Genomic DNA, 14052 nt, shown 5'->3' on the forward strand with positions numbered 1-14052 from the left:
ATTCCACATATACGTATTAATCACACAATTTATTTCAGGTTAAATAATACCATACAAAGCACAAATAACAGTAAGAAATTGATAGCAAGACAAAGGCAAGATATAAGAGAAAAGAAAATGAATTTGGTTTAAACCTATTTCACATGTGCAATGGCCTATTATCATTGCTTCCTCCTTAACTCAACCAGGGGTGGAGCTCTTTGTAAGTAATTTCTATATCTTTTTAACATTTTTACCATGATTTTCCATTGCAAGTTTTATTATACTGTTAGTGCAGCAGAAAAATGTTTTAGAATACATACTAAATTTGAAACTTTCACTCTGAAACAAACTTTGGAGTTCACATTCAATTTCTGGAAAGCAAAAGTGGATTGTAGAAGTCAACACATCAAAATTCAGGGATTTGTAAATATGGGTGATAGGCAAGTTGAGTGGTGTAACAAGTGGACAGTCAACAAGATGAACATAAAGATAAATATGCAACTTTTAAGAAGGGCAAGCCTTTGCCAATACCTGGTGAAGAATTTTGATAATTGAAAATCTTATCAGAGATGTACATCCACAATACTCTTCCATTCTATCATCACCTGCCCTCCCCAATTTTAAGATGCTATAGTCAGCTACTTTGTTTTTGTAGCTTTTTTGAATTGGAAAGCATTTAAAAGCATTTAATTTAAAGATTTAAAATCTGCACAGATTTTGTGGAGGATATTTTTCTATTAACATAGAATGTATTGTGTTGTCCCTCAGTAGAACATATACCAATCATGTTACAATTTATTCCCCAAAGGTTGTATTCCAAGTTTGGAATCATGACTGTCAAAAGATTTGGAGATTATACAGAATAGAAAGAACAGATTCTCCTCTGGCACTTCTTTAAAAAACTTCAGAGTTGTAACATTTTTAAAATGTCAATGCTCCTAAGAAAAAGAGTAAAAGTATTTTAGTTTGATTTTCTTTGGAAAGTTTGGGGGAAATGTTTTATATGTAATATATATTTCCTCATCAAATAAAAATATAGTATTGTTTTAGTTAAATGCATGAATTATTTATAATTCCAATAGTATATAGATTTTTTTCTATTAGCATATGTATACATTTATAAAGAAATTATGTGAGGCCACTTCATTTTATGGAGCTTATTTACAATAAAATATGCATTACATTATGGCCTTACAAAGAAAGAAGGAAGGAATAGTTTAGTTTCAAGCTGGAAAAATTTTAACATTGTATATTGAATAATGAACACAGAGAAAGAGAATGAACTGCAGACAACATGACAATTCTATTGTGTAAAAAACATTAGGTAAACTCAGTGGCACACTATGTTAATTATCAGTTTGGGATCTTTTGCATTGCAAATCTACCAATAATTAGACCTTTTCTGTTGCATGGATGGTGGAGATATAGAAAATTCTGTTATGCTGAATCAGGCTAGAAACTAGAAGCTTCATTTTCTGTTGTTCAGATTTTCTTTTGAACATTTTCTTTTTCAGATTTTCCTCTGAGATTTTCTACATCTTACATGAGATGCTAGAGATTGAAACTTCAGGTTTCTATATGCATATATTACTTTCTATAATGCAGTATATAGTCACTGAACTGTGGCCCATGGTATAAATACTTTTGTATACATCATCTAGGCCACAGAGGAAGCAACTTTGGTGAACTTGTTTAATCCAATAAATTCAGTGGATTGGGAATCACCAGAAAATTCCTGGACAGTTGGGAAATTGAAAAAAAAATCCTAGAAAAGGGAAGTGTCAAACCATTTCTACATAGTTGTCAGGAAAAAGATGTATATATTGGCAACAAAGATATCAAGAATCAAGTCTGATTCAAAGAAGAATTTATCTTTGATTGGCGGGGTGGGGGGGCAAGACTTTGTGGATTTGCTTTTGGATTCTCCCACATCATTAAAACAGAATGGAACTTTTGTGGAAAGTCTTACTTTTTTCCTAGCTCCTGTAACCATGTTTGACATTAACTTGATAGTTGTCATATAGGGATATGAAAAGGATTTAATTTCATTTAATTCAAAACATGTTGAAAGTAATTAAAAACTTGTTTTCATAAACATAAAGGTTTTGTAATCTCTTTTCCTGGCTACCTTAAATAATATAGCTAGTCCTCAATTAAAACCATAATTGAGCCAAAAAATTCTGTTGCTAAGTGAAACATTTGTTAAGTGAGTTTTGCCCCATTTTACAACTTTTCTCACTGTATTTGCTAAGTGAATCACTGTGGTTGTTAAATTAGTAACATGGTTGATAAATGAATCTGATTTCTCCATTGACTTTGCTTGTCAGAAGGTCACAAAAGAGGATTGATCACATCACTCTGGGACACTGCAACTGTTATAAATGTGAGTCAGTTGTCAAGCATCCAAATGTAAATCATGTAACTATGGGGATGCTGCAACGGTCATAAGTATGAAAAATTGTCATAAGTCACTTTTTTCAGCACCATTGTAACTTTGAACGGTCACTAACTGAATTGTTATAAATCGAGGACTATGTGTATCCTGGTTCTTATGCAAACAGTTTATCATATGAGCATTTGAAATTAATTTTCAATCTAGAAAGATTTTTCTTTTTCTGAACATGTTAATATCAGCTTTGTAACATTTATCTGGCAGCGGCAACGGCAACACTGGCGGCGTTGGAAATGGCAGACGCCGGGACGAGGAAGGAGTCGCTGGAGTTGGTGTGTGAATTTAGTTAGTTTAGTTTAGTTTATTATATTTCTATACCGCCCTTCTCCCGAAGGACTCAGGTGAACAGCCATGGTAAAAATAATACACAACAAAAAATTAAAAACTTAATTAAAATAATTCAATCATTGGCCGAATTTAAAACACCCAACAAAAATCATTTTAAAATCCCTATCAAAACCCAATTTAAAAACCTTTATCCTGTCAGACCAGCTTGCTGGAATAATAGGGTCTTCAAAGCACGACGGAAGGCGCGGAGGTCGGGGATCCTTCGTATGTCTGGGGGCAGTTCGTTCCATAGGGCTGGGGCCCCCACAGAGAAGGCTCTCCCCCTGGGGGTCGCCAGCCTACATTGTTTGGCTGACGGCACCCTGAGGAGGCCCTCTCTGTGGGAGCGTATTGGTCGGTGGGAGGCAATCGGTGGCAGAATGCGGTCCTGTAGATAAAAGCGCTGGAGATGGTGGGTGGCAGCTGCTCGCTTGTTATTTGGACCTCCTGGGTGATTGTGGGGTGCTGTTTGGCCCCTCGGTTGTCCCAGGGACCTCCACGAGGATTTATGGAGGTTGGGCGAGGCGAGCAGTACGGCCAGCAGAAAGATCTGGGAGGGGTTGGGGAGAGCCAGACCATGACGGAGGGGTTTTTTCCCCCGTGGCACTTTGTTGCCTCTGCTCTCCTTTTTCTTACCTCCCACTTCCCCGAGGCCAGTTCAAGGCCTTACTAGGGACTAAGTTTATAGGCTGTGCTGGACTGCTCCTGCTTGCTGGACAGTATCTCCTTGGTTAGGTTCCATCTTGACCTCCCTGGATATGGCTGTTTATGGTCTCTGCAGACTGAGCCTTGTCCGGATTCCGAGGACTGACTTGTTTCCACTTTCTCCCCCCAATTGAACAGAGAGTTACATCTGGAGATGCAAGCACTGGTGGAGTTGGTCTACAGCTGCTATCTCATTTCCGGTTTTTCTCTGGACGATCTTGGTTGGCCAGCCTCCGTGAGAGGAGGGTTGGGCCACCTATTACTGGATCGAAACAGCGTTTTTACTCCTGCCACTGCTGTGAGAGGGCATTGAGGTCCCGTGAGGTCCATCTAAGTCCAGCATTCCGCTCCTTTGGACTGTTATAACATCGAAATTGACCCCCTGGTTACTGGCCATGGGTCATTACCTCCCCCTGATGTCAGATGTATTTGGTGAATGAACTTTGTGCTCTGTGAGATTCCCCCCTCTCTCAGGTTTGGCCCTTCACTTTATTGAGGGCCTATCTTGATGGAACCCCGAGAGATGGCATGCGGCAAAGAAGAGACTGAGATGTTTTTTAAGTGGGTTTTTAATAAAAATTTTAAGGGGCTCGGGGGGGCAGGGTGGGTTTGGGGGATAATCCACCAGGGTCAAGACGGGGCCCTGCGAGGGGCTGCAGCATTAGGGACATCGGATGTTAGGGAGAGCTGGAGCTCGACCTAGGGAGGGCTGTTCTATCAGTATTGTGAGTGGGAGGGGCAGATATGGTGAAAGCAGGGGGCCACATCATGTTTGTGGAGTGCGCACTTGCTATCTTCGAGCGATTGCGCAGTCCGGTCCCCAATGCTTCTCTCGTTCCCCAGGTTGTTCAGATCCTCAGGGCCTGAGCCTCCAGCTGATATTGTGCAATGCCAGATCGGTGGTAAATAAAGCCCCCCTCATTTACGATCTTATTCAGGAGGTTGGAGCAGACCTGGTGGGTATTACGGAGACCTGGCTGGGTCCAGAGGGGGGGTGCCCCTTGTTGAAATGTGCCCACCAGGTTTCCAGGCATTCCATCAGCCGAGGGCTCAGGGAAGGGGTGGGGGGATGGCGGTTATCATTAATGAAAGCCTATGCCCGAGGGAGGCCACTGTTCCTCAGATAGCTGGATGTGAGTCCCTCCTTGTGAAGTGGGGTCAGGGGGTGCAGGTGGGCCTGCTGATTGCGTACCTGGCTCCCTGCTACGCAACAGCGGCCCAATCTGAGCTGCCTGACGTGATAGCCAGGGTGGCAGTCGATACCCCCAGGCTTATGGTTATGGGGGATTTCAACCTGCCATCAGTCGGCGAAATGTCAGTGGCGGCTCGGGAGTTCATGGCTTCCATGACAGCCTTGGACTTGACCCAGTTAGTTTATGGGCCTATTCACACAGGGGGACACACTCTGGATCTGATTTTTGTCTCTGGTCAGTGGCAGAATGATCTAGAAATAGGGGATTTAGTCATCAAGCCCTTGTCATGGTCTGATCATTCACTCCTTCAACTAGACTTTCGAACCGCTAACCCTCGCCGCAGGGAGACGGAACCGGTTAGATGGTTCTGTCCCAGGTGCCTGATGGACCCGGAGAGGTTCCTGATGGAGCTTGGGCCATTCCCTGAGGCTCTGGCTCACGGCTCGACTGAAGAACTAGTGGCGGCCTGGGAGAGGGCAGTCGCTGGGGCTTTGGATCGCATCGTGCCTTTGCGGCCTCTAACCTGGCACCGATCTCAATTGGCTCCATGGTTCTCCAAGGAGCTGAAAGAGATGAAGCACTGGAAAAGACGCCTGGAGAGTGGTTGGAAGGTCAGCCGTTCCGAATCTGACCGAACACTGGTGAGGTCTCATATTAAGACCTACCTAGTGGTGATCAGAGCGGCGAAGTCTAGCTACTTTTCCACTCTGGTTGTGTCTGCAGATAATCGCCCAGCCGCCCTGTTCAGGGTGACCCACTCCCTTCTCCATCCGGGACTGCGGGAAGACCCCTTGCAGGGCAGGGCTGAGGATTTTGTGCAATATCTGCATGACAAAATTGCTTAGATTCAGGAGGGTTTGGACTCCGATTGGGTAGATCCAGATGGGGTGATGGAGGTAGGTCTTGAGAATGTTAGCTGGGAGGAATTTGACCTTGTGACTCCCGAGGACGTGGACAGGGTTCTGGGTAGGTTGAATGCAGCCACATGTTTATTGGACCCGTGTCCCTCCTGGTTGGTGCTGGCTTCCCGGAAGGCTACACAAGGCTGGCTCCAGGGATTGTCAACGCTTCTTTGAGTGAGGGTTTCTTTCCCGCCACCTTGAAAGAGGCGGTGGTGAGGCCCCTCAAGAAGCCTTCTCTGGACCCGGCTGTTTTATCAAACTATTGTCCAGTCTCCAACCTTCACTTTGTGGTGAAGGTTGTTGAGTGAGTGGTGGCGTGACAGCTTCCCCAGTATCTGGATGAAGCGGACTATCTGGATCTGTTCCAGTCGGGCTTCAGGCCTGGGTATAGCACAGAAACGGCATTGGTCGCATTGGTTGATGATCTCTGGAGGGCTCGGGACAGGGGTTGTTCCTCTGTCCTGGTCCTATTAGATCTCTCAGCAGCTTTTGATACCATCGACCATGGTATCATGCTGCACCAGTTGGAGGGTTTAGAGGTGGGGGGCACCGTGTTACGGTGGTTCTCCTCCTTCCTTTCTGACGGTACACAGCCTGTGTTGGCAGGGGGGCAGAGGTCGATCCCAAGGGGCCTAGTTTGTGGGGTGCCATGGGGGTCGGTCCTCTCACCCCTCCTGTTCAACATTTATGTGAAGCCACTGGGTGAGATCATCCGTGGCTTCGGGGTGGATTTCCATCAGTATGCTGATGATACTCAGCTGTACATTTCCACCCCGGGCCACCCCAATGATGTCCTTGAAGTGATGACCCGGTGCCTGGAGGCCGTATGGATCTGGAGGAGGAGAAACAAGCTCAGACTCAACCCCTCCAAGACCGAGTGGCTGTGGTTTCTGGCGTCCCGTCATAGTCAGTTGGTTCCATCACTGACTATAGGGGGTGAGATCTTGGCCCCCTCAGAGAGGGTTTGCAACTTGGGTGTCCTCCTGGACTCACAGCTGTCTTTAGAAGACCATCTGATGGCTGTGGCCAGGGGGGCTTTTTATCAGGTTCGCCTGATCCACCAGTTGCGTCCCTTTCTGAACCGAGACACCTTGCGCACGGTCACTCATACCCTCATCACTTCCCGTCTGGACTACTGTAATGCTCTCTACATGGGGCTCCCCTTGAGGAGCACCTGGAGGCCTCAGCTGGTCCAGAATGCGGCTGCGCAGGTGATTATGGGGGCGACTCGATGCTCCCATGTAACACCGTTCCTGTGCGAGCTGCACTGGCTCCCGGTGGTCTTCCAGGTGTGATTCAAGGTGTTGGTCGCCACCTTTAAAGCGCTCCATGGCATAGGACCTGGGTAATTACGATAGCCTCTGATAGCCTCCCATCGACCAGTACGCTCCCATAGAGAGGGTCTCCTCAGGGTTCCGTCAGTTAGACAGTGTCAACTGGCAACCCCCAGGGGGAGAGCCTTCTCTGTGGGGGCACCTGCCCTCTGGAAACGAGCTGCCCCCGGAGATTCGTCGGATTCCTGACCTTCGTACCTTTCGCCGCGCCCTTAAAACACTATTATTCCATCAAGCAGGGCTGGCCTAAAATATTATTTTAATGGGTTATTTTATTTTAGATTATTGGCCAAACTATTTAATAATTTTAAATTATTTTTAACTTTTATATTGTTGGTTTTTTATCTTGGCTGTACACGGCCCTGGGTCCTTCGGGAGAAGGGCGATATAAAAATTTAATTAATAATAATAATAATAATTATTATTATTATTATTATATTATTATTATTATATTATTATTATTATTATTATTATTATTATTATTATTATTATTATTATTATTATTATTATGTAATCAGACTGTAATTTGATTTCGAATTTCCAGACTGATTTAACTTATTGTGTGAAGAACAAACAAAGCTCTTGAGTTGGAAGGCATTTTATGGCCTGGCAATACTGCTAGTGTGCGGAAAGAAACTAGGGAGAATCAAATTTCGAAAGTATTTTTAAGGTTTTTTTCTCTAGAAAAAGTCCATTTTTCAGTTTGAAAAGCAGCCAGGATTAATGATAAAGATGGGAGAAGGCTGACAGGTAAATATTGGCTTTGCACAAACAAGTTTCTATAAATAACTTGTTTGTTCCAGAAATTCCACTGATGGCAACAAGTCTGCCAAGCTATTGATTTAGGCAGAGTGCTGCTCATTGCTAAAAAAGCACAACTGTCAGATGTGCTGGTCTTAGACTGAGGAGTCCTGATGTTCCTGCTGAGAACTCTAAAACCTGTCAACATTTTTTCTGAGGCAAATAGCAAAAACTCTGAAAGATTATTAGGACAAAAATAAGCCAATAAGTGTTAAATGGTTTGTTCAGGCATGAATTAGGCCGAGGTTTCGTTTAAACAGAACACTTTATTAAACAGCAACAGGCATTGAGAAAACACAAACAAGGCTGAGGAGAACTGACAGCCGATTTATACTCCTTAGCTTGTCAAAAACCAATCAGCAACCACAGATACTCCCGCTTTAGGGAGGCCACGCCTCTTGGCCAATCACGGGGTGGCGTCCCCAGTTGCCGGGGCCACCGAACACAACACTCCTTCACCCCTGGCTTGAACAGACGTAGTCTTTAAGGTACTCTGGGCGCCTGCGCAGATGAGATGAACGTCTCAGCGCCGGCGCGGCTGCAGCGGTGGAGGGGGGCAGATCAGTGTCAGGAGCTGGCGTGGCCGGCGAGCCGTCATAGCCAATGGGGACATCCGGAAGTGCTGGTAAGTCTTGGGTGAGACTCGGCCCCCGGGGGGTAGGAGGAAGTGTGACGGCCCCCGGAGCGTATCTGGGTGGTGTTGCATCTTGTAGGACTATGCTTGGGTCTCTTCTGTCCCCAGCGTCTGATGGGGTATCTTGTGGGCCCCTCAGTTGGTCCGCGTGTCGGCGCCACGATCGACCATCAGTCAGTTGAATCCTGTAAGAACAGGGGCTGGTTACATCTATCACCCGTCCCGGTAACCAACGAGGTTCGCCCCCATAGTTTCTGGCAAACACCAGGTCTCCTTCCTTAAATGCCCTGAGCCCCACACTAACACCCTGATAGCCCTCTGGAGCATAGGTAGGGTGCAAACGATCCATCACCGTTCGCAGCCACCGCCCCATCAAAACCTCCGCGGGACTGCGATGGGTGAGCGGGCAAGGAGTCACATGTTGAGCAAACAGATAAGTGTCAATCTTGTCCTGCCAGCTCCCTGAGGTAAACCGGGCCAACACGTCCTTGGCAGACCGCACAGCCCGTTCAGCCAAACCATTCCCTGACGGCTGGTAAGGGGCAATCTGGGCGTGATGGGTTCCTAAACTCGCGAGGAAAGACTGGAAAGTGGCAGAGATGAACTGAGGTCCATTATCAGTAACAATCACATCAGGGATCCCATGGGTGGTAAAAAGGTGTCGTAATACCCTAACAGTGTCCTAACAGCGGTTGTGGAAGGCATGAGTTCCAGTTCCACCCATTTTGATAGGGCATCCACAACGATTAAGAAATGTCGGCCCCGGAAAAGGCCGGCAAAATCCAGGTACAGCCTCGACCAGGGCCACGGGGAGTTTCCCAATCCCTGGACGGGGTGGACGGAGGGGCTGGCCGGGAGAGCTGACAAGGCTGACACCCGGAGACCCATGCAGAGACATCGTGGTCGAATAAGGGCTACCACAGATAACTACGCCCTAACTCTTTCATACGTACGATGCCTGGGTGGCCTGTATGTAAACATCTAAGAACCTCAGGCTGGAGGGAGGGAGGAACCACAACCCTGTGTCCCCACAGTAGACACCCTAGGTGGACCGATAACTCATTTTGGCGGGTACAGTAAGGAGCAAAAGCAGGAGGCACCTGCCCTAAAGGCCACCCCTTAGTAACCCAGTGGAGAACCTGAGAGAGTATCGGGTCACAGAGGGAGTGGGCTGCTATGTCAGTGGAGGTCAGTGGTAATGACAACTCGTCCACCAGAAGGACGGGCAGGGCCGGAGATGGATCCAGCACAGGGGCCGGCAAAGGGAAACGACTCAGTGCGTCCGCGTGGGGAATGAGCTTACCCGGTCTGTAGACTAATGAGTAGTTATAAGCGGCCAGGAATACTGACCACCGGGACATGCGAGGGGACATGACCAGAGGCGTTTGGCGGCAACCATCCAGTAACCCTAACTGGGGTTTATGATCTGTTACTAATTCAAACGGCCTGCCATACACATATTCGTGAAAGCATTTGATAGAAGCAACAGCCGCGAGAGCCTCCTGGTCAAGCTGACTGTAGTTACGTTCTGCGGAGGACAAAGTCCTCGAGTAGAACGCTATCGGTGCTTCTAACCCATTCGGAAAACGGTGACTCAACATTGCCCCAATTCCGAATGGGGACGCATCAGCTGTCAGAGTGAGGGGTAAATCTGAGCTGTATTGGACTAACACAGCTGACGAAGATAACAGGTCTTTAACCGCCTGGAATGTGCGGTCATGTACTTTTGTCCAAACCCAGGGAGTTGCTTTGGACAGCAACCGGTGGAGGGGTTCAGCTACCGTGGCTTTGTGGGGTAAAAATACATTATAAAAATTTAAGAGACCCAAAAAGGATTGCAACTCAGCCCAGCAGGTGGGCACCGGTGCATGCTTAATGGCAGCGACCTTAGATGGGGTGGGACGGATCCCCTTACCATCCACTAAGTAGCCTAAGAATTCAATTTGGGAAACACCAATTTTGCACTTGCTCCTGTTTAATTTTAAGCCTGATTCACGGAAACGGAGGAGGACAGCCCTTACTCGTTCGATGAGCTCGCCCCGACACGAAGCGGAGACAAGCACATCGTCAAAGTAAGGCACTACCCCCGGCAGGCCCTGCAAAAGACGCTCCATTAAATTTTGAAAGAGGCCCGGGGCTACGTTCACACCAAACTGGAGGCGCCGACATTTAAAAGCTCCACGGTGGGTCACGATGGTTTGAGCGTCAGCCGAGGCATCATCCACCGGGAGCTGTTGATACGCCTGGGCCAAATCTAATTTGGCAAAAATGGACCCTGGGCCTAGGGAATGTAATAGATGTTGAACTACAGGAACAGGGTAAGGATTAGCTGTCAACGCCTTATTTAGGGTGCATTTAAAGTCACCACAAATCCTAATAGACCCATCAGGTTTGATGGGAACCACGATGGGGGTCTCCCACTTAGAGTGATCGGTTGGCTCAAGGACACCTTGAGCTAAGAGCTTATCTAATTCCGCGTCCACCTTTGGCCTAAGAGCAAAAGGGACACAGCGCGGTTTAAGCCTAATCGGGGCAACCTGGGGGTCCAGATTGAGGGAGATGGGGGAGCCCACATACTGACCCAGGCCCCCATCAAAAATGTCAGAAAACTCATTAAACAGGCCCCCAAAACTGTCCACGTGTGTGGAGTGAATCCCTGATACCTGTAACCCCAATGCCCGAAACCAATCCATTCCCAGTAGGCTGGGAAGGAAACCCTTGACCACGATCAATGGAAGAAGTCCCACAAACCCCTCAGTTTCGATTAAAAAGGAATCCTGTCCTAAAATAGGAATGAAGTTCCCCTGGTAGTCTCTCAATCTGACAGGGCAGGGTTTCAAACGTCTCTTCTGAATCGTTGGAATTAGCCGCTTTAACACCCCCCATGACACGATTGACTTTGCCGAACCAGTGTCCACCTCCATCGGACAGGAGGCGCCTTTGATGAGCACTGTCATTGAAAGTTTGTTGTTACTGGGTAGTCTGGAAAGGGAAGTCACCTCAATGATACGGCAGTCACACGAAATTGAGAAACATTCCTCCTTTTTAGGACGGTGAGACTTCGGCAAAACAGCAGGTTTGGGCAGAGATCGGCATGCTCGAGCAATGTGGCCCAGTTTCCCACAATGGCGGCAAGTTGCAGATCTAAATCGACAGGTCGCCCTTGGATGCTGTTCACCTCAGCTGAAGCATAGAGAGGGCTGAGGTTTAATTGGCCAACGTTTGTTCTTCGGTCTAGGCTTAGAAGCTTGTAGACGACTAATATCGGCCTCCTCATCCGTAGACTCGTCAGAGGCAACGTCTTGCAGGTTAACAATAGTAGATGACAACCCCCTGGAAGGGTAGAACTTTCTAATGTCGGCAGTAGATTTGTCCGACATTTCAGCCGCCTGTGCCTCCTCGATCGCAGTCGGGAGATCTAAATTCTTTTTTGGCCAGTAAACGTCTTTGCAGATGGATGTCTTTAACGCCACACACCAGTTGCTTCACCAGCGCGTCATCAAGGTCGCGGTATTCACAATCGAGGGCAGCTGTCCTCAAACGAGCCACATAACGATTGATAGACTCCCCCTCCTCTTGTAACACCTGTCGCAGTTGAAACCGACGGGCAAATCGGGAAGGTGCAGGGGAGTAGTGGTCTTTTAACTTAAGACGCAGGACATCCCAGGCAACTGTGTGCACCGGGATAGGGGCAAACAAAGCCCGAGCGGTCGCGAAAACCTCAGGGCCACAAGAATTCAAGAAATGAGCTCTCTTTTTACCTCCAGAAAGGTCGGTGAAGTCGTTTGCCTCTAAGAAACATTCGAAGCGTTCCATATAAGCTTCCCAGACCTCAGTGGATGGGTCAAAAGGGGCAAAAGTCGGTGGAGCCATTGGAATTCTTCCTCTTCCTCGTCGCCAGTGTTAAATGGTTTGTTCAGGCATGAATTAGGCCGAGGTTGCGTTTAAACAGAACACTTTATTAAACAGCAACAGGCATTGAGAAAACACGAACAAGGCTGAGGAGAACTGACAGCCGATTTATACTCCTTAGCTTGTCAAAAACCAATCAGCAACTACAGATACTCCCACTTTAGGGAGGCCACGCCTCTTGGCCAATCACCAGTTGCCGGGGCCGCCGAACACAACAATTAAACAAGGTTAAATTGTGAAATATATCAGTAGCTTTCTACAGGATTCTGATCTATCTATATTAACTAATTTATTTTAGATAATTCAGAGAATTTTGTTCCACAGTAAGAATAACCATCCTTTTGTTAATATATATTTGCTATAAAATATAGCAAATATATTTTTAAAATATTTTAAATATATTAGCTGATCAATAGTTAGTAATTAATTAGATTTAACTATGTCTTTATTAAATAATATTTAAATTTAATCTCTTAAATTTAATCTTTGACACACACACACACACACACACACACACACACACACACCTACCTTAAGCATGAAAGTCAGCTGGGTGATTTGGCCCAGTCACTCTGTCTCAGCCCAACTCATCTCACAGAGTGACGGATGTAGAGAAATTAAAGAAAGAGTATTAAGTATGTTTCCTATCTTGAATGGTATATTCTAAGTCTAATTAATGGGGATAGAGAAAACTACAAAATGAAAAGTGCATTTTCCCTCTTTCCTTCCTCTATTTCAACACAATATGAAATAAGATTACTAGAGATTTTTTATTACTATTTGGAACTTAAAAACAAATGAAGGGAGAACGCAGCTGGAGATATAGAAAGACAGACATGACTTGTAACATTTCTGAATACAATGGAGATAATGTCTGTTTCTATATATTGTATAATCAGCAGTTATACTATCATAGAGTTGTACATATTTTAATCCTTCAAACAGTCTACCAGCTGGATATGTTAATCAACCAGTGGTTCAATAAATCAGTTTTTCCTATATACTTGAAATGCAAAATGAGAAGAGATTGTCAAGTGTATGAAACACCATAATATATGACTGTGCTCTGTTTAACGCATCACAGTTGTACAGTTTGATCAGCACTGTCTTTAATGAATTACCTTAGAATATTACCAACATACATTTTTATGAGTGATTATTATAACACTGATTAAGCCAATGTGTTATGCTTCCTGTCTTCTAATAATATTTCTAGGATCATTCAAAGCAAAAAAACCAAAAAAGACCTGTATTTGCAGGGGATGTTATTAGAAAATATTGGATTAGATGGGGAAATTGAAAGAAGTCAAGAGCAATTCAAAGAGGACACCTGATTTTTTTCCTACCTAAATATATCCCATTTAGGTTATTTCTCTTTTTTTTTTTTTTTTTGCTAGTGTTTCTTCACTATTTATACTGGCATCCTAAGTATGATTATGTGTGCCATGCCCTCCTTAATAGCCTCTCTATTTGAATAATAAACCAATAATTTAATGTTTTTTCAACCTCAGCCAAATCAAGCAAGCAAACAAAACCAATACTTCAGTATATTAAATTTGAATAACTTTAGATTCAGGCCAACTTCATTTCTGTAACTACTAATATATATGTTTGCTTTTTTCAACTTCTCATCCATTTTGTATAAATATATTATTGCAGTGTAGTCTCAATGATAATGAACTGTCCATCAGTAGAAGCTTCTCTCTCTTTTTTTTAGGAAACTCATTTTCATGTCATCAGTTTCTTCACACACATTTCTTTAAAGTGTAAAAAGAAAAAAAGTCTTATAACCTTTTTAAAGCATAATTCT

At 45.2% G+C, this 14052-nt stretch overlaps 2 protein-coding genes across 7 annotated transcripts in view; both read left to right on the forward strand.

Annotated features, from left to right (window-relative positions):
• ELMO1 (engulfment and cell motility 1) overlaps positions 1-14052 on the forward strand; it is a 641324-nt gene that overhangs the window by 541282 nt on the left and 85990 nt on the right. The window lies entirely within an intron of this gene.
• On the forward strand, positions 4091-6280 carry LOC148114193 (uncharacterized). The gene has a single exon (XM_087894531.1). It carries the CDS (start codon positions 4476-4478, stop codon positions 5502-5504), a length of 1029 nt encoding a protein of 342 aa, XP_087750657.1. The 5' UTR covers positions 4091-4475; the 3' UTR covers positions 5505-6280.

This window comes from Pantherophis guttatus, chromosome 4 (assembly GCF_059756535.1).
Source record: "Pantherophis guttatus breed Tessera chromosome 4, ASM5975653v1, whole genome shotgun sequence".
NCBI lineage: Eukaryota > Metazoa > Chordata > Lepidosauria > Squamata > Colubridae > Pantherophis > Pantherophis guttatus.